The sequence below is a fragment of the Daldinia loculata genome (assembly GCF_022478755.1).
Source record: "Daldinia loculata strain CBS 113971 unplaced genomic scaffold F4817scaffold_24, whole genome shotgun sequence".
In the NCBI taxonomy this organism is placed as follows: Eukaryota; Fungi; Ascomycota; class Sordariomycetes; order Xylariales; family Hypoxylaceae; genus Daldinia; species Daldinia loculata.
The window spans coordinates 232,886-251,088 of NW_026054878.1; the positions used below are offsets into that span (position 1 = coordinate 232,886).

An 18,203-nucleotide genomic window follows, 5' to 3' on the forward strand; every position below is an offset into this window, starting at 1 on the left:
AATTACCTCCAGCTCTGTATACTAGTAAAGCTCTATTCGCGGGGAGGATCGTAACCCTGGCTCGTTGAATGCTTGGCAGACATAGTAGGCTATTACATATCCGTTCAGCCAGGCGGAATAGCCGTTCTAGATAAAAATAATAGAGTCAGGATGTAGGATTTAACTATAAGGCGGCCTAGATGTCATCGGGTATCTAAATCCTTGTTAAATATGCATGGAAGGTGGTATGATATATGTCAATATGATACTGTTTTGAGTTATATCATTCACCAGTCCACCGACATCCAGTCTTCCCAACATCGCTACGCTCATCAAAGATATTTTTTTGCGCTCATATAAAGATAGGTCATCCGCCAGTACCTGCAGTTTATGGTATGCATAGGTACCTGACAACATGAAGGAGTCAATGCTGAATCCTTCATATAGTGCGAAGGTCTAAACGGGAGATAAGAAACCAAAGGCAAGTAATTATATAGACATCCGTAGACTAGGTGTATTGGACACTTACAAGAAGCGAAAGTAGACTAAAGATTCCTGGTAAATTCAACTTTCAATACTCCTCAAATCAGTTCTCTGGTTCAAGTTTAATTGTGTTAACTTGTCGGACATTCCAGTTTTGAGATAGCGCCACATCATGGCTCGCCCAAATTATCTTAAGAGCGTTAAGACTTATACGGTGTTATTCAACTATAAACAGTTCCCATAAATGTCAGGAGGTGTAACAGGTACCTGCTTAGAGTTCCTCACTGAACAACGGAGTTGTTTCTATGCTTCTTGCTCCACCTCATAACAAGTAGTAAGGATACTGACTGGCTTCATCGTTTTGCTTAATAATACCCGGTGTGACACATGGTCGACCTAACATCAATGCTGTAAGTATTTGGCACCGTGTCTCTGCCCAAGTGACATCGCCATAGCCTCCTCCGGACTGCCCCCAATAATTCCTGTTGCTACCATCCCCTTTACGAAAGGCGTTAAGGTGAAAGCGAAAGCGGTAAACGTCCACACATAGCCAACAGCAAGCTCACACCAGAGAAGATCCTGCTTTCGCTTAGGATTTATGGCATTTCTCCAAACCCACTGAACAAAATCCTCAAGAGTAATAACTACGGGTTGTATCATGAAGAAGGCAAACTCTCCCTTATCCCCACGTGTAATCACATATTGCTGCCACCAGTGAATAGAAAAGCTGATATAGAATGCTAAATAAAGTTGAACATAGCGAGAAGGGATAGAGCCTTTCTTAAAACCAAGGAGTCGTGCGAGTCTGATACCGGGTTGCTGTACGGTCTATGAGGAAACTGACGTTAGATATCTAATCTGGGTATACATAATGCAATTTTTGATTGTCTAGGTACTCACCCTACGCAAGAGTTGATGATATGCAACACTATTTGGGCTTAGTATTAGCATTCGTCGTTGTCGTTTTACGCATACTCGGTCGAACCACCTACCTCCACGTCTTCCTCACACTCGTAGCCATCGCCACCGAATTCAACATTGGTGGCCACTCCCAGGGCTCAGAGATACCTAGGAGGACGGCAATTACCGATATGGCCGCGTACCCAATACCGACCGTATTCCAGGACCATATTGCGCCACACCAGTTTTCAACAACTCTAAGAAGCCAACCAGTCCACGGCGATGATGATAGTGCTTTCTGCTGGATTGCCTCGCAGAACCCGATGCTGTAAAGAGCTATTGACTTCACCAAAGTATGTACGACGAGGTCCAGTACCCTCTTGCCGACAAATTGTAAGCGTGGCGCATTTGGCTCCAGATGCTCCGGCACGCTTTTGACCTGCCAATCCCAGCCAATACCACGTAGAGTCGCGGCTAGGCGGAGTGCCCACGCGAGGCGCTGTGGCCATATCTTGGGATCATGCCGCGTGATACCCTTGCTATCTTTTCTCGATGAGGATTCATCTATTCGGCCTATCCAGCGCGGGTTCGTAACACTGAAGTCTAGGAACAATAGTAAGAAAACGATGAACCAGCCGGAAAGACCGTAGTCCTGTGCTGCGTTACCGACGGTATAGTATGGTCTCTGAAGAGCGAAGAGGACTAGTAATAAGCTGATGGCAGCTATCCGGATTGGACCGGGTCCTATTGCATAGCCGAACACCAGTACTACGAACGCCCCGGGCGTATATAGGATCGGTAGCGGCAGACGCTCCTCGATGGGAGGATAGAAAGGGTTTATGAAGCGTTCAAGCATCTTGATCGCCCTGGGAGCTCTGACGTAAACTCAGGTAGTTAGAGTGTTTAGGAGAGTAGCAATATTTAGCATGAATCTCACTTTTGACGAGGTCGAATTTGTTCAGGGAAACTGTCCAATCAAGTTTCGTTATACTGAGCTGTCTGACACGCCTAGGATATTTTGACATGCTGTTAATACACCCTAGAACTTAGGCTAACGCCTTTAGAACTTACCAACATTGGATTCAAAACCGTTACACTTAGGTATGGCTCGAATGGTGTGATATGATAGATGAGATGGACCGGACAGGAATATCATAGTCGGAAGTACTCAATCCTAGAGTACCTAACCTAACCTGTCATCTCTAGCAAAACGTGCTCCTAGAACATTGTCCAATATCTTGAAAGTCGACTGGTGTGAAGGTCAAAAATAGATCAAACAAATACAAGGAGCTCACCCGGGAGCTTTGAGTCTATGAATATTGCTATTTACACAAGTGGGATTATTGTTTTCAATCAATGTACATCATTCATTGGTCATCCGAAGTTCCATGATACACCGAAACCACGCACTGAACTGAGCAGAGAGGTAGGTTCCATTATCTTCTGCTGCCTAAAACACGCCTGTCTATGCTGATCTGCGACGGCGCATCATTGAGCGTCGCTGGTTGTTGTTGGCTCCGTTGCGACCACCTCTTCCTCCGCGGTTGTTGGCATTACCGTTGGCATTGGCGTTGGCGTTGGCATTGGCGTTGGCGTTGGCGTTGGCGTTGGCATTGGCATTGGCATTGCCGTTACCGTTCCGGTTGTTGCCGTTACCATTGCCCTTGGCATTGCCGTTGTTGTTACCAGTGTTACCAGTATTACCAGTATTACCAGTATTACCGGCGTTGCCGGCATTGGCTTGGTCCTGTGCAAGTCCGTCGGTCGCCGGGTCTGCCGCTTGGATTCCGTCTACGATAGCTGTACCGATCTCCGCGTCAGACTTCCCAGATTCCGAGAGCGCCTTGACAGCCGCTGGAAGATCAGCTACGTTCTGCTGGATCTGAGTGGTGATGCCCGCCAACGATTGGAATGCTTGGATGTTCTGCGGCGTGTTTTTAGCTGGCGTAGTATCGGTTTGTTGCACTGCGACACACCCGCCGAATTCGTTCGCATTACGGCATCGTATAGTACAAACGTCACCAGTTGATGCTAAGAGGATGACTCGTTAATCATACCGTTTGAGATCGTTCTAGGTTTGGTATGAACTTACATCCGATGCATGCCAAGTCGTTGGGCATCGCCACTTCGAGAGTAATTTCTCCGTTTTTGTTGGCCTTGCTTTCGGTTGTTGTAACATTGACCTGGCCCGTGGCTCCAGCCGTGTTGCCCGTAAAGTCCATATCACAAGTATACGGACCAGCACCGGTCTCGTTAACTTGGCGAATTGTGATATTCACCTTGCTGCCCTTGGTCACCTTGGTGACTTGGTTTGCTGCCAGAGCATCCTCGGTATTAGCGCCCACATCGATATTGCCGGCTTGTAAAGTTCTCCCGCACTGGTTCACGATGTTTGTCACGATCTCGGTTTGCGATATGAAGTTGGCGTCGCCGTTGTCATCGGGATTAACTTGAACGCGTATTAGTGAATGTGCACTAGGAATAGACACGACTATTAAACATACCTTGTAGGCCGAGACTCGCCGGCGATCCTTTCGCTCCTTGCGCTTTGATTATAACACCTTGGCCGTGAGCCACTGCCAGAATGGCCGAAGCAGTAATGATCTGTCTAAGGGAAAACATGATGTTCACAGAACTAGAAGACGAAGAATAGTATAAATGAATGAGAGACAGAACGCTGTACGAAAACAATTAACTACCCAAAGAATCGAAGCAGACCGGCTGATCACACGAAAATGACGAAGATGAACGGGAGATGAACGGGAAAATCGTAGATCAGAACAAGAAAACTCATCCTTTCCAGAGCCGTCTCATCTTATACGGATATATACCTAGTAGCATATCATCTAACAGCATCTAACAGGAGGTCGTTCCACTGCCGTTGCGTGTGGGTGGGGGGGCCTCGCCCCTGGTCCCGACCCCTTGCTCGACCCCTTGAAACGGCCTGTAGTCGAGTCGAGTTACCTTGAAGGCCCCCCATGGCACTAAAACGACGGCTTCTACATAGTAATGGACTTCTAATGAGGGTGCTTTGTCTTTCGGAGTTTGAGGGAACCGAAATACAAAACCCCTTGAGTCTCCGAGAGCTTCAACTATGTGTTGAGTCTTCCTTGAGTCCTAATTCGCTATATCTCGTCTCATTTGGTGGAGAAACAAACTGCGGCCAACTTCTCTCCACATATTCGGAGATAATAATCATGTTTAATGAGAACAGCTCAAACAGCATGACGCGGTCGATTAGTGTAACTTATTAATGCATTATCATAAAATTTGCCTTGTAGCTACAATTTCTTTTCCTTCTTTTCATTGTTGTTGCTATTAACATCATCTATCCCTCGTACTTTAGTCGCCCACGGCCGTCTCATCTTGGTCACAGTCACATCCATGCACGTACACTATGAGCGACCGAATAAATCAACTTTCAAGAATTGATATAGCCCTTTCAACCGAGTTGCTGCAAGTTGCTGCGACTTTCCAATAACCTGTCCCTGTGTCTATGTGTACGCGAATTATGCATAGGTATTTACAAGGTAGGGTGCGTGTTTCCCACGTCTCCTATCGTTTCCCATAATTTCTCATCCCTGGCTGTGTACTTGATTACCAGGTATTAACTACCTAGGTAGCCTTTTCGTACTGCGGCTTTGGCGAAATACCCTTCGTCAGCGCAAAGATGTGTCCCATGATGTTAACCTCACTAGAATGCCCACCCTGTATCATATAATCAAATTGCTCGATAACCGGCCTATCATCTTCACCACCTATCCGGTATCTGGTGCCTTCGTTGTTTTCCTCTGCATCCACGGCTCGGCCGTACATCGCCTCGCTAACTTGCTGAATGAATATATCCTTCGTGATACCCTCCCCTGAATCCTTCGGCGCTCGGATCTCGATGACTTCGCAGTCTGTTTCCTCAATGTCACAGGGGCAACAGTAATGACTCGAAATAGGCCATTCTGATACCCGCACTTCAATGTAAGTCCGTGGAGGCGAGAACAGCGCTTTGGGTATATTTGCATCAGCTTCGGCTTGATCTCGTATATGCTGCCAGATAGCTCTCTGGTGCTCGTTATGCAGCTCACGAGAATGACAATCGTTGTACGGTCTAGTACGTTTAATCGCAGCTGCGGGCGCGGCAGTATGGCTTTGAACCAAGTCATTGAGCTGCGAAAACTGAAGATTATGGTTGCCGTATCTGTAACCTTCGTGATTGGGCTGTTGTGGATCTAGCATCTCGGGGTCGTTTTCTTCGTGGTAGTAAGAATCGTCCAGTTCAACCACATAGGGCTCAGAGAACATAGCAGATGCAGGGGTTGGTTTGCCCTGTCCTGCCATGATTAAATGTATCGCACCTTAGGTACGTACGGAGACTTGACTAAAAGACGATCCAACAAATGGTCGAGTCCATGGGCTTTATAGCTATGTTGACTGCGCAATAGTGCTGTGTAATGACTCATACGGCCAGATCGTGGCTTAAGTTAATAGCACCAAGAGAAGATCACCTGGATATATCTCTATATATATTTCTCCTATTTCAGCTTCATCGCGCGGTACTCTGTCGCCAAAGATATGCGATACCAACCCGCCAGGGAATATTACGCCTTAGGTTAGCTTGCTTGCTAGGATAATATGACCCCAACTGGTCCCCAAGTACAAGCCCCTACACGAGCCTACCCGGCGTGATTTCTTTTTATTTCAATGTCCTTTATTTTCATATTTTCAGCATTTGACGTAGTCGGGTTTATACCTTTTCATGGCGTCTAATAAACCTGCCGTGTTCCTCTTTAGTAAGACGGCAGGCTATCGACACGAATCAATTCCTGCGGGCATTGAGGGCATCCGACGTCTTGGCGCCACATCTAATGCGTTCGCTGTAGACTCCTCGGAAGATGCATCTCACATCAGCGGCCAAAACCTATCCCGGTACGCAGTCGTCAAATTCTTGCAGACCAGCGGTGACTTTCTCAATGACGAACAATTAGCTGGATTGCAGAGCTACGTGAGAGCCGGGGGAGGGTTTGTGGGAATTCACTGTGCCGCAGCTGGTATGACGAGAGAACCGTGGTACGGAGAACTCATCGGTGCCGTCTTTACTGATCATCCGGAGCCGCAGCCCGGCGTCCTGACTGTTGAAAAGAAAGACCATGTCATCGTCTCCGACCTACCGGAGAAGTGGGAGTGGTTTGATGAATGGTACAACTTCGATGCGAACCCCCGCGCGAAGGTTACCGTGCTGCTATCTATCAACGAAGAGACTTATAAAGGGGGCAAATTAGGCCAGGACCATCCGCTAGCATGGTGTCGAGAGTTCGACGGTGGGCGTTCTTTTTACACATCACTGGGTCACTTCGGGGACGCGTATTCGGATCAGAACTTCATGGAACATTTACTAAATGGTATTCTATGGGCAGCGTACAGACCGTAGTCTTACTTAAGTCTTAGATCTGTATTATCCACCTTTTCCCCGCATGTCTCCTTTTTATAATCATGGGGATGATGACCAAGGTAGGATGATACGATGCCCGTGCGGAGTAGCTAGGAGAGCCAAGGACGCATACTACAACACCAAGCTCCGCGCGAAGTGCCTCTTTGCCTCTTTGTCTCTTTTACCTCCACATTCCTTACGACAGACTTTCAAGATTTAAAATGGAAATTCTTTATACTAATAACTAGTCGTACGCGCGATAGCTATAGCTTATTGTATTGTACCTTGTATCTAGGTAACCTAATTCTTAAGAGTTTACTTCTTAATTTAGCAACGAGTTGCTCTCGATGTCAGATGTACCGGAGCCGAGCTGAATAGACCTGACAAGGATAGGAATCTTGGGCTGCAGATGACGTATCTACCGGCACGGAATCTCGGAGTTGAAATGGATTGATTCCTCCCGAAGGATCAAAAAGTGAAATAATAAATATGTGCCTAGCTAAGCGGATTAAATAAAACCGATGCGTTTGTGCGTTTGATCCCTCTCCTTCTTTAACAAAGGAGCCATACAATATGAGAATTCAAACCCCCTTAGCCACGACCGTGGTAGGGTCTCTATTCCCCTTGCTGGCGTTGTGTCAAGATAATGCGAATTGTAAGGGACGGTTTATCATTATCTCTCAATCGAACAATTGAAATAGCTTCTAACTACCTAGGTACCTCTTAGGGATTTCTGTGGGTGATGACGGTCATTCGTTTTCTTTATCTTCCTCCAATATCTCCTATCAATTCCATGTTGATCCGTTGACGTTGGATTTAATCCATGATCATTGGGGAGCCTATGCGGCCGAGACGGTTCCCGACTTTAACGGTGTGGTATCCGGATGGGGCACCCCATACACGTACAGTCGGCGCGAGTTTCCCGATCTTGGTCGTGGCGATTTCCGAGTGCCAGCAATCCATATTCAACACTCCGACGGGAACACCGTATCGGCATTTTCGTATACGGGCTATGATATTATCCCAGGGAAACCGTCTCTCCCCGGCTTACCGGCCACTTATGGCAGCGAAGGGGACGTATCAACACTCATTATACACTTATACGACAACTACTCCGATATCTCTGCAGACCTGTACTACTCCATCTTTCCTAAGTATAACGCTGTTACCCGCAGCTTTAGGATTACGAATAACGGAAGCCGGGATGTAACGGTGCTTCGAGCTAGTAGCTGGAGCATAGATATGCCGAATGAGGAATTAGAGATGATTGATCTCCATGGTGACTGGGCGGCAGAGGCTCGCATTAATAGACGCCCGGTTACGTACGGAGAACAAGGGTGAGCTGGACTTCTTCCGGGCCTCCTCCCAATAGACCTAATCAACTAACGATTCTACTAGCTTCCGCTCGTCTGCAGGGTACTCGTCTCACTTCCATAACCCATTTCTTGCTCTGGCTTCTCCGAGCACTACCGAGTCTTCCGGTCCGGCGACCGGGTATTCTTTGGTTTATACAGGCTCATTCTCCGCCGACGTCGAACGCTGGTCGACAGGCTGGGTTAGAGTTCTCCTTGGTTTGAACCCACTGCACCTCTCGTGGTCTATTGCACCAGGAGAGGTATTTACTTCCCCCGAGGTAGTTTCTGTCTACTCAGAACAAGGTTTGGGAGGAATGTCCCGATCTTTCCATTCGCTTTATAGAAACCATCTATCTCGCTCAAATCACACATTCGAGACTCGCCCACCACTGCTGAACTCTTGGGAGGGTCTTGGTTTCGATTTTAATCAGTCTTCAATGGTTAAATTGGCCCAAGATGCGGCTGACCTTGGCTGTAGTCTTTTTGTTAACGACGATGGATGGTTCGGTACTGATTATCCCCGAAATAATGATAGTCTCGGCTTGGGTGATTGGACTCCTGATCCAGCCAAGTTTCCTGACGGTCTCGGACCCTATGTCGAACAGGTGGATAATATAATGGTCCAGAACACCTCGGAACATGTGACGTTTGGACTATGGGTTGAGCCGGAAATGGTCAGTCCCGATTCTGATCTGTATAAACAGCATCCTGGATGGTGCATGCATGCGGGAAATCACAACCGTACACTTCAAAGAAACCAACTTGTTCTAAACCTTGGCCTTCAAGAAGTCCAAGATTATATCATTACGGTAATCGAAAGGATACTTGATTCTGCTCCTATCAAGTATATCAAGTGGGACAATAACCGTGGCATTCATGAGATGTCATCTCCTTCTGCAAGCCACGCTTATATATTGGGATTATATCGAGTTGTTGACAATCTCACGACTGCACACCCAGAGATCCTGTGGGAAGGATGTGCGTCAGGCGGGGCTAGGTTCGACGCCGGTTTACTTCACTACTGGCCACAGAGCTGGACGAGCGATGATACAGATGGTTTAGAACGTCTTTACATCCAGTTTGGCACATCGTATCCCTATCCGCCCTCAGCAATGGGTTGTCACGTCAGCGCTGTCCCGAATCATCAAACCGGCCGTACTACTCCTTTAGCCTTTCGAGCAGCCGTTGCCTCGATGTGCGGGTCGTTCGGTTTCGAGCTAGATCCTTCTACGCTTACCCAAGAGGAACTCGATGCGATTCCCAAGCTGATATCTACACAGCAGAAAATTAACCCTATCGTGATTAACGGCGACTTCTACCGCTTAGCACTCCCGGATCAGTCCAACTGGCCTGCAGCTATGTTCGTCTCTCCCGAGCATGACTCCGCTGTCCTATTTGCTTTTCAGATCCGATCTGCCCTGAAACCATTACCACCGCCGCTGAAGCTACAGGGCTTAGATCCAAATGCAAAATATACGGTGAGCAATGGGACCTGGGAGCAGAATTGGTCTGGCTCAACATTGATGAATACCGGACTGAGTTTGAGTTGGCCAACCTCTGACTACGAAAGTATCATTTTGACTTTTGATAGACATTGAGTTCTTTGCGGTACGCCTCACTGTAATTGCCTAACTTCAATGTCTGGAAAGTCTCGAACTATGTGTAGTTTACTTGTTAAACACTTATACAACCTAAATAGAACCATTAATCCAACAATAAATATGAAGAGACAATCTCCCTGCCATAGACCCTTCTAATTCCCGGTAACCATAGATACGTCCAAGAGGGAGGATTTCGGCTAAGGCCGGCCGTTTGATCCTAGAGAACCTTCCAGTCAAATTCCTTCTCCCATGCGGCTGCTACCTTTAGACAATCGACATCTGCATACTTGCGGCCTACTATTTGAATGGCCGTAGGAAGCTTTACAGTCGGGTCTTCCCGAGCAGGCACGAAACCAACGGGCAGTGAAAGAGCAGGATGGCCCGAATCTTCTCAGTGGTATCCGTCAGTGATCTTTATCTGAAGTAGAACAGGAATTTTCACCTACTATTAAAAGGGCAAGTATTGGCTATTAATCCAGTTGTCCGAGCCAAATAGTTTCGCGGACCTTCGTTTGATTCGGGCTCTGGCAAACGTGGTGGTGGGTAAGGCAGAGTTGGCATAACTAAAACGTCAAACGCCTCAAGCGCTTTGTCGTAGGCATCCTGTGAGGTAACAGGTAATCAGCCTATATGTGCTAGTAATACTTGAAGCAAGAAATCTTACGCTGGTAGCTTTCAAGAGATTCATAGCCTTCCCCTGCACCTTGGCGCCGTATTTCTCTTGGATCCACAGATACCCAATATACATATTGGATGCTCCGGGTCCTAGAGCGTCAAACTGAGATTGGGTCAGCTTTGAGCCTATTAGTTCAGCGCGGTCCGTTAAGTATAGCTGTTTCCTCCCATCCATATCGCCAAGGAGGGACTGTCGACCCCCTGGCAAAGGTAAGGCACATGCCCAAAGTAAAGGGGCTTCTTTATGTAACGGCACCGAAACCGAAGCGACTTCCGCTCCAAGTGACTTGAACTTCTCAATTGCCGACTTGACGGATGTCACGACGGCAGTATCTTGCCCAGGGACTTCAAAACCCTCGCTTAGCACGCCGATTTTGAAGCCTTCGAGCATCTTCGCTGGCTCTTTGCCAAGTGTCAGGTCTACAGGAGCCACAAACTTCAATCTATCTCCCTCGAGGCCGAGTGGTGGTTGGCGATCATCCCATCCATCTGGTCCCGCAATCGCCTCGAGGAATAAAGCGCAATCTCTCACGTTCTTGGTCATCGGGCCTACGTGATCAATAGTCGCATCTAAGCTCAGAATACCAGTATAAGGTACTAAGCCCCAAGTCGGCTTAAGACCAACAATGCCGCAAGATGAAGCGGGGATCCGAATACTCCCACCTTGGTCGCAGCCAAAGGCCAGATCAACGGATCCGGTCGCCACGAGTCGTCCCGATCCGCTACTTGATCCGCCAGCACTGTATCCCTTTGCGAATGGGTTATGGACCTGTCCAGTCACGGCTGTTCCAGACATTCCTTCGAGACACGAGTTTTCGCATGCTGTATCGTATTAACCCCACGCAAACTTTACAAATGAGGACCTCGTTAAGTCAAAGAATCATACCGGCTTTACCGACAATGGTAGCTCCAGCGTCCAGAACTCTCGTCACGACTGTTGCATCTATATTAGGAGTCCAATCCACCATGGACGTTCCGTTCGTACACCGAACTCCCGCGAATGCCATGTTATCCTTAAGTGCTATAGTGCGGCCCCTGAGCAGGTCGCTCGTAGGGTTTATACATTTCGCAGTAACCTATTTTTCCTATTAGAGTCTTCAAATGGCCAATTCGGTAGACTCTACCTTAGTTGCCCATGCGCCTAACTCGTTGTCCTCGGGGACATGGATATCCGTACGCGGATACCTGGTGAGGTCAGGGTAGGGCAATATACTCTTATCATCTGGGAGAGACGCAATTATATCATCCAACGAAGATATAAATGCACTGTGGTCTTCTAAGAGAGTAGTAGGAAGCTCTAGCCCGGCTTTTGCAAGAATCGGTTGTAATTCGTCTTTGACGACTCTTCTACTAGGTGTTCTTAGCTGAGGGACTGACATTCTGGCTTTTGCGAATGTGGACCTAAAAAGCTTTATCTAAAGGAGGTTACGAGTATAGTGTCTCTTTCTGAATACCAAGAGAGAGAGAGATGAAGCAGGGTGCATCATAGAATGATATATTCGGCTCTAATATTAATTGCTTGACACGATCTTATCTCTTGGCTTTAATATCCACCAGGTGATGCAGGCGGGGTACGGAGTGCATATGGGGGAAGTTGTATTATAATCCTTCACCTATGAAGATCAAGCAAATCGGAGACGGATAAGCATGGTTGTCACCAACATAGCGTTATCTTGCGAGCTACGGCGTAATGTATTTATATGCATGTAAGTAGGTCAACTTAGGGATTCACTGGCAGGTACTTGGATAAACCCCTTAGGAGGTGTATATACTTCTTCTCCCCTTAATGCCTTCGTATATACAAACTACCTAAATAAAGAAGCCCCTGATTTCGGTTACTAGGCAATGCCAGTTCTAGACCGAGAATTAATAACAAGTATTATAGGTAAAGAAGGGTTATCTACTTGTTGATAGTGTTATTTGAGACATTTTATAAGTACCTAGAATTAGTTATCTCCGCGGAATCTAGGTAATGGCATTCTTATGGACACTTACTTCTAAGTTAACATACTGTGATGGTAAAAAGATCCGAGACCAACGTTAACCCTATTTGTTTTGACAGATTAGTTGCTTCAATGTTATTTCTTCCTCTTTTAAGGAATAGCTCTCTGCGTAGATTCACTTTTGACCGTTCATATCTTGTAGAATATTAGATAGGAATGCTAAGCAAGGTACCTAACCCAGGTAAGTATCCAAGGCATTAATATCAGCTCTGATGAACTCATCGGGATGTAGTAAAGTTCTTACATTCGCTCTAAAGCATTACTTCAAGAAGCCCATAAATTTATGGGCTGGTTTGTCGTTTCCTGTGGATGGTGAAAGCCGAGTTTATGCCGCAAAAAAGAGGCTGTGAAGTCTCTTCTTATTTGATGTTGCGAGTAAGAGTGAGGGGTTGATAGAAGAATGTCACCCTCTAAGCAATAGGCATTCTTGTAGGCTGTCAGGCTGTTAGGCTGTTAGGCTGTGCAGGGGGTTTAAAGATTCGAACGACCACCCTATCACAACTACAGTGTTACCCATTATCATCAAAATATTTTCTATATACTTCAAATATGACAATAGAAAAATCTACCAACACCAATAGTTATGGAGCACTACCTACAGATGGCTCTCAAATCCGCCTAGTAACAATTCACCAAGGAGAGGAAGGCGAAAATATTGAATGTACTCTTGAGAATTTCCCCTTTATTGAAAATATAGACAGTCATGAATACGAAGCTCTCTCATATGTATGGGGCGACGCTTCTAGCACAGCTTTTATCACCCTTAACAAGAAACCGTTCCAAGTAACAAGAAACCTCGAGGCTGCCCTGCGCGCATTACGACTTCGAGACAGAAAGAGGCTTATTTGGGTGGATGCGTTATGTATCAACCAAGCTAATGTTCAAGAGCGAAACCAAGAGGTCGGTCGAATGGGCAAAATCTATAGCCAGGCTGGGCATATCATTGTGTGGTTGGGTCCAGATACCTCTATCCGAGGCGAATGCGTCTCTGACAAGACAATCGACCTACTGAACTTACTGGCTGATACAAATTCCCAAGATCCCGAAGCTGCAGTCACGATAATGGTCAAAATGGGCAATTCACTATACGGAATAGAATTACTGCATAAGTTTTTCTTCCAACCATGGTTCAATCGCGTCTGGATACTTCAAGAAATTGTGCTGGCAAAGTCTGCGACGGTGGTTTACGGAGACCGGTTAATAGATTGGGATCGAGTTCTGGAAGCCGTAGATGCTCTGCGTAGGCTTCAACTTGGCCAGCACACTCATGTTTGGCGGTTGAGCGGCGCATCGAGAGCGGATAGTATACAGAGATGTTGGATACGGGTTCGCACTGCCAGGTCTCAAGACAGATCTCGCCAGCCGATCCACCTGGAGCTAGCTGATTTACTCTGGCAGACTCGCTTCTTCGAGAAGACCGAACCCAGGGACAGGTTGTATGGAATCCTTGGGTTGTTGAAAGGCGATGCGCAAAATGAAAAGTTGCTCGAAGTCGACTATACAAAACCAGTTGCGGATATGTTTAGGGACTTGGGAATTTTCCTATTTAAGGGAGGTTTGCTGTCCCATGCTCTCTGTTCCGTGGTAGGTCCTATGGAGGGCTTACCATCATGGGCATCGACATGGACTTCCGAATTAGAGGGTGATACAGCTTCGAAGCTTTCGACCGGCATTATGACCTACATGCAAATCCACGAGCTAAAGGGGATGCAACCACCGCCAAACCCACCGCGTTTCTCGGTTGATTTACGTGAAGTCACAATCAAAGGACACGTCTTTACCCCAAGTATCCAGCACACAGGCAAAAGCTTCAAATCGGGTACATCTCAAATCGCAACCCTTAATGACTCGATAAGAGTCTGTCACACACGACTTATTGAATGGGAAGACGAGATGGAGCGCCAAGCTTGTGCACGCAAAACATTCACAACGAAAGCTGAGCGGCGTAAGGCCTGGAAGTGCGCACTCTTTCATGAGCTACCGGGGGATAAGACCGAGATGAGCGAAAATTACGACCTGCTAACTAATCGTAACAGAAGAGTGCCATTGATGAACGATGGTCCTTTAATAGTACGCGCTATTGTAGACTTGAACTCAAAGTTAGGAATTCATTGTAACTTCCGCAAGCCTTTCATTACAGCGTCGGGTCTAATGGGAAGTACGGGGGCAAACCGGGATGTCCATATTGGAGATAAGTTGTGCGTATTCGTAGGTTCTGCAGTGCCTTACATACTACGACCTGTTGGTCAGTCCAGAGAGCTATATCGGTTTGTCTCTTGCTGTTGGGTACCAGAACTTATTGATCTAGACATGGTCGAAGGACAAAGGAAGGGACTTTGGCAACTTCAAGATATCACTCTAATTTGATTAAATAGAACCTAAAGTCTTATGAGTCGAACGGCAATTTGAAAATATTGGATTTTGTGTTGTCTTGTAGCTTTGAGCCGCCCCATTGTAGTAAATCTAGGATTGATAACTGTGATGGTCATCGCGATATCTTTAAGGGGTTGGGGCATTCTGCTTTGCCGTTTGCTGCCTTCGGCCCTCCTCTTTCAGTTTTTCATCATCAGGACGGCTTAATTCAACTTGTGGCATCATGAACCAAGCAATGACGAATGCAAAAGCAGCCAGAGATGCTCCTACAAGGAATATCACCCTGAATCCTTGGCGGTATGCAGGAATGAGAACCGAGCGGATCCTTAACGCCTCATCAAAGGGTAAAGACGATAAGTAAGATTGCGGGCCGTTGAGGAGATCTTTGAGGTCGGCGCCGTCAATTTCCAGCGATGAAATGGAACTTGCTAGAATGTTATTCCTATAGAACCAGGTCTGTCAAAAAAGAGCTAATTATGAATCTTGGGAATAATTGCTTACAGTAGGGTGCCACAGATAGCAAGACCCAATGTTCCTCCAAGATTTCGTACGAAACTGGAAGACGTTGGTTAGAAAAAGCTCTAGTTAATAACAATAGGGATTCTCACTTTCTAAAAGACGTCACAACGGCCATGTCTCGCCTCCCGACTCCAGCTTGACAGGCTATTAGAGATCTATATATCATGTATCAGTTTCAATGATTTCATGAGAATAAGGATACTCGGAACTCACGGCTGGAGTGTATTGCCAACCCCTACTCCAATAATGATGGCATATCCTATCTGTTTCCCGAGTCCTGAGTTTTCGTCCAGTGTTGACATCAACCCGAGACCAATAGCCCAGCAGACCCATCCAAACAAGATACATTCGCGGTACCTACCAACCCAGTGAACCACTAGACCCGATAGTGTGCTACTAAGCGTCTGTATGAGCGTAATTGGAAGCAGCATAGCGCCAGCCTTGGTTGCGGAGTACCCGTAGGCGAGCTGATAGAACGTAGGGACATAGTAGACTTGGACGACGAAGTTCCAGCCGTTGATAGCCATAGTAAGGCACGCGCCATTGACGATCTTAGACTTGAATATATGTACTAAATCGACGGTTAGATACATGTAGATACAAATAGTCACTAGATAAGATGAGCTTACGGGGTACTAAAGGATATCGTGGTCCACGCCATTGCCACAGAACAAAGGCTACACATAGTACGAGCCCGAGAACCAACGTAGTGATTACGGCAGCGGAATCCCATGGGTATTCAGAACCACCCCATGTCAGTCCCAGCATTAGGACGGTAACACCAGCTAGAGTAAGGACGATACCGAGAAAGTCGACAGCTTTCAACTTTCTAGAGGTATTCTTTAGCATGTGACAACACTAGGAAGGGTATGGCGTTCTCTTACAATTTCCAGTCCCCCTCCACTTTCTTTAGCGGCATAACGAATACAACGCAGCAAGTGGTCAACAAGGTAAGAGGCAAATTCAAACGGAATATCCACCGCCAAGAGTCTTCCGAAATAGAGGAGAGGGCTCCGCCAATGACGGGACCGATTCCATTAGCAATGGCAACAACTGCTCCCTAAGAAAACAGTCAGATAGAGAAACCAGGGATGAGGGGTGCTAAATCTACACACCAGGATTCCTTGGTATTTTCCCCTTTCCCTTAAAGGCACCACGTCGCTGACAATGGTCTGGGCTATGGTCATCAGTCCACCTCCGCCGATGCCGGTGAAGCAACGGAAAACGATCAGCTGAGTTACAGTCTGGGAAAGAGATGACGCCAGGGAGCCAACGAAGAAGATAGCTAAGCCGATGAGCAGGATCACTTTGCGAGACCAGATGTCTGAAAGCCGTCCGTACAAAAGTTGCCCTACGGTTGATGTTCTGGTAAAGTGTTTAGCCTCATAATCAACGTCGATAATTCATACTGATATAATCCATATTGTATAGCAAACACTTACATGAAATATCCGCTAGCGATCCACGACGCTTGGCCGGTTGACTTCAGCGCGTCTGCAATGATGTATAAGCTTGCAGCTAATGTCGTTTGGTCCATAAGAGCTAATAGGTCGACACTGGCACATGCGAGGAATATCTTGAACCAGTTAGCACCTAAATATCATGGAGGTGTCTCTGCTTCGGCGATATTTACCGTGATTATGGTCCTCCTAGGGACATAATTGGTCTGCTCATTGAAGACATGGCGTACTTCAGCATCGCTCTCCGAGCCACCCTTGGGCTCTGTGAATACTGTAGTTTCTCCCCCAATAGTGACATTAGCAACATCGTCGGATTGGGATCGGTCTCCCATTGCAACCTTCTGCAAGACTAGTTGCAAGTGCGTGGGATACTTGCTTTAAGGTGCAACTCGATCGAGTATTTATTTTGTCATGGGATCATGTAGGTGAGCGGGCGACGAAGAATTAGTACCATATAGCCTGCTGGAGAAAATAATCCTTGTTAGTCTTAGTTATGTTGCCAGGCTACTAGGTTAGATGAGTAGACCTTGATGGCGGCTGAGAGATCTACAAGGTAAAGAGATCCACCAGCACGACGAAAAAGTCCTCATCGAGCGATCTACTTCGAAGCAAACCCGATACGTCAGGAGACACTTGCCGGTGGTTGAAGCAATAAAAGCCTAGGCCGTTGAAAATGTGAGTTGGATATAACGTTGGATACCTGTCTACCAGCAATATACATCGAACAATTAGTGGAGTTCAAGTCCCCGGATTTCCACTCTAGGACCAAAAGGCGGTGGAATGAGAGAGCTAAGATGCCTAGAAGTAGGCCAGTCAGCTTAGCAAAAATCCTACAAGGACGACGTTCAAGCTATTCAAAGCACGCAAGCTTACAAATGCGGGCTGTAAAAATTTAAGCACATCACGAAAAGCTTCACGTGTAAGTCTACCTACATTTAGCCCAGGTTATGGGATATGATTATTCCCTGATACTACCTAAAGTAAGGTTTACCTTACCACCGTGCCATGCACACACAGACATGGCCGGGGTTAGGTTCGACAGTCTAATTGGTTGGAAACGACCTCAAAGTGCCTCGTACAGGGATCGGCGCTATATTGTAACCTATGTAACGGCTAACCAGGAATGCGGACACTAAGTATGGATCTTGGAAGTTTATATGCTCGTGCTAGAGAATATTGGATGTTAATCATTTATGAAACTTCTTCCCGTCAATGTCAGCCATGTTCGCGACATGTCGATCCGCCAGCCAAGAAATCTGGTAAAGAGACCTTGTTAGCGACCGAGGAAGGAAATAGTCTAGACTGCCGCGTCCGCGTCATGCACCCAGGGAGAATATCTGCTCAAACAAGATCCCGTTAGGTAATTAACCTGGATACGGATTGTGACGCTCCTGGAGATGTGGATGCGACTATGTAATATCAGAACTGGGCCT

At 46.7% G+C, this 18,203-nt stretch overlaps 8 protein-coding genes across 8 annotated transcripts; 3 read left to right on the top strand and 5 right to left on the bottom strand.

The window, feature by feature from the left end:
* Positions 1-626: 626 nt before the first annotated feature.
* Positions 627-2,288, bottom strand: F4817DRAFT_337410 (uncharacterized protein). The gene is made up of 3 exons (XM_049303299.1): positions 1,455-2,288; positions 1,363-1,390; positions 627-1,290 (listed from the first exon to the last, which is right to left on the bottom strand). The coding sequence occupies exons 1-3, from the start codon at positions 2,216-2,218 to the stop codon at positions 865-867; spliced, it is 1,218 nt and encodes a 405-aa protein (XP_049159121.1). The 5' UTR covers positions 2,219-2,288; the 3' UTR covers positions 627-864.
* Positions 2,289-2,554: 266 nt separating this feature from the next.
* F4817DRAFT_337411 (uncharacterized protein) lies at positions 2,555-4,509 on the bottom strand. The gene is made up of 3 exons (XM_049303300.1): positions 3,867-4,509; positions 3,455-3,811; positions 2,555-3,393 (listed from the first exon to the last, which is right to left on the bottom strand). Exons 1-3 carry the CDS (start codon positions 3,982-3,984, stop codon positions 2,828-2,830), a joined length of 1,041 nt encoding a protein of 346 aa, XP_049159122.1. The 5' UTR covers positions 3,985-4,509; the 3' UTR covers positions 2,555-2,827.
* Positions 4,510-4,870: 361 nt separating this feature from the next.
* Positions 4,871-5,903, bottom strand: F4817DRAFT_106992 (uncharacterized protein). Its single transcript, XM_049297419.1, has one exon. The coding sequence runs from the start codon at positions 5,692-5,694 to the stop codon at positions 4,978-4,980; it is 717 nt and encodes a 238-aa protein (XP_049159123.1). The 5' UTR covers positions 5,695-5,903; the 3' UTR covers positions 4,871-4,977.
* On the top strand, positions 5,904-7,405 carry F4817DRAFT_106993 (glycosyl hydrolase). Its single transcript, XM_049297420.1, has one exon. It carries the CDS (start codon positions 6,113-6,115, stop codon positions 6,782-6,784), a length of 672 nt encoding a protein of 223 aa, XP_049159124.1. The 5' UTR covers positions 5,904-6,112; the 3' UTR covers positions 6,785-7,405.
* F4817DRAFT_358717 (glycoside hydrolase family 36 protein) lies at positions 7,358-9,737 on the top strand (the record flags this gene model as incomplete). The annotated part of the gene is made up of 3 exons (XM_049306061.1): positions 7,358-7,439; positions 7,512-8,121; positions 8,183-9,737. The coding sequence occupies 3 exons, from the start codon at positions 7,358-7,360 to the stop codon at positions 9,735-9,737; spliced, it is 2,247 nt and encodes a 748-aa protein (XP_049159125.1).
* A 110-nt stretch (positions 9,738-9,847) lies between these two features.
* On the bottom strand, positions 9,848-12,048 carry F4817DRAFT_106982 (putative amidase). The gene is made up of 5 exons (XM_049297418.1): positions 11,540-12,048; positions 11,302-11,491; positions 10,405-11,237; positions 10,187-10,343; positions 9,848-10,127 (listed from the first exon to the last, which is right to left on the bottom strand). The coding sequence occupies exons 1-5, from the start codon at positions 11,792-11,794 to the stop codon at positions 9,958-9,960; spliced, it is 1,605 nt and encodes a 534-aa protein (XP_049159126.1). The 5' UTR covers positions 11,795-12,048; the 3' UTR covers positions 9,848-9,957.
* A 919-nt stretch (positions 12,049-12,967) lies between these two features.
* F4817DRAFT_358719 (heterokaryon incompatibility protein-domain-containing protein) lies at positions 12,968-14,785 on the top strand (the record flags this gene model as incomplete). The annotated part of the gene is made up of 1 exon (XM_049306062.1): positions 12,968-14,785. The coding sequence occupies one exon, from the start codon at positions 12,968-12,970 to the stop codon at positions 14,783-14,785; it is 1,818 nt and encodes a 605-aa protein (XP_049159127.1).
* Positions 14,786-14,851: 66 nt separating this feature from the next.
* Positions 14,852-17,726, bottom strand: F4817DRAFT_107054 (MFS general substrate transporter). The gene is made up of 9 exons (XM_049297421.1): positions 16,944-17,726; positions 16,753-16,886; positions 16,426-16,675; positions 16,195-16,370; positions 15,940-16,139; positions 15,524-15,881; positions 15,400-15,465; positions 15,293-15,346; positions 14,852-15,233 (listed from the first exon to the last, which is right to left on the bottom strand). The coding sequence occupies exons 1-9, from the start codon at positions 17,100-17,102 to the stop codon at positions 14,918-14,920; spliced, it is 1,713 nt and encodes a 570-aa protein (XP_049159128.1). The 5' UTR covers positions 17,103-17,726; the 3' UTR covers positions 14,852-14,917.
* Positions 17,727-18,203: the final 477 nt, after the last annotated feature.

Coding starts and splice junctions, on each gene's coding strand:
- F4817DRAFT_337410 (XM_049303299.1), bottom strand. CDS start 2,218: ATGCTTGAACGCTTCATAAACCCTTTCTATCCTCCCATCGAGGAGCGT. Junction 1,391..1,454: donor AGTGTGAGGAAGACGTGGAG/GTAGGTGGTTCG, acceptor AAGCCCAAATAG/TGTTGCATATCATCAACTCT. Junction 1,291..1,362: donor ATCATCAACTCTTGCGTAGG/GTGAGTACCTAG, acceptor GTTTCCTCATAG/ACCGTACAGCAACCCGGTAT.
- F4817DRAFT_337411 (XM_049303300.1), bottom strand. CDS start 3,984: ATGTTTTCCCTTAGACAGATCATTACTGCTTCGGCCATTCTGGCAGTG. Junction 3,812..3,866: donor GGCGAGTCTCGGCCTACAAG/GTATGTTTAATA, acceptor TACGCGTTCAAG/TTAATCCCGATGACAACGGC. Junction 3,394..3,454: donor CGACTTGGCATGCATCGGAT/GTAAGTTCATAC, acceptor TCATCCTCTTAG/CATCAACTGGTGACGTTTGT.
- F4817DRAFT_106992 (XM_049297419.1), bottom strand. CDS start 5,694: ATGGCAGGACAGGGCAAACCAACCCCTGCATCTGCTATGTTCTCTGAG.
- F4817DRAFT_106993 (XM_049297420.1), top strand. CDS start 6,113: ATGGCGTCTAATAAACCTGCCGTGTTCCTCTTTAGTAAGACGGCAGGC.
- F4817DRAFT_106982 (XM_049297418.1), bottom strand. CDS start 11,794: ATGTCAGTCCCTCAGCTAAGAACACCTAGTAGAAGAGTCGTCAAAGAC. Junction 11,492..11,539: donor TAGGCGCATGGGCAACTAAG/GTAGAGTCTACC, acceptor TAGGAAAAATAG/GTTACTGCGAAATGTATAAA. Junction 10,344..10,404: donor ATCTCTTGAAAGCTACCAGC/GTAAGATTTCTT, acceptor GTTACCTCACAG/GATGCCTACGACAAAGCGCT.
- F4817DRAFT_107054 (XM_049297421.1), bottom strand. CDS start 17,102: ATGGGAGACCGATCCCAATCCGACGATGTTGCTAATGTCACTATTGGG. Junction 16,887..16,943: donor CTAGGAGGACCATAATCACG/GTAAATATCGCC, acceptor AACTGGTTCAAG/ATATTCCTCGCATGTGCCAG. Junction 15,347..15,399: donor GTTGTGACGTCTTTTAGAAA/GTGAGAATCCCT, acceptor AACGTCTTCCAG/TTTCGTACGAAATCTTGGAG.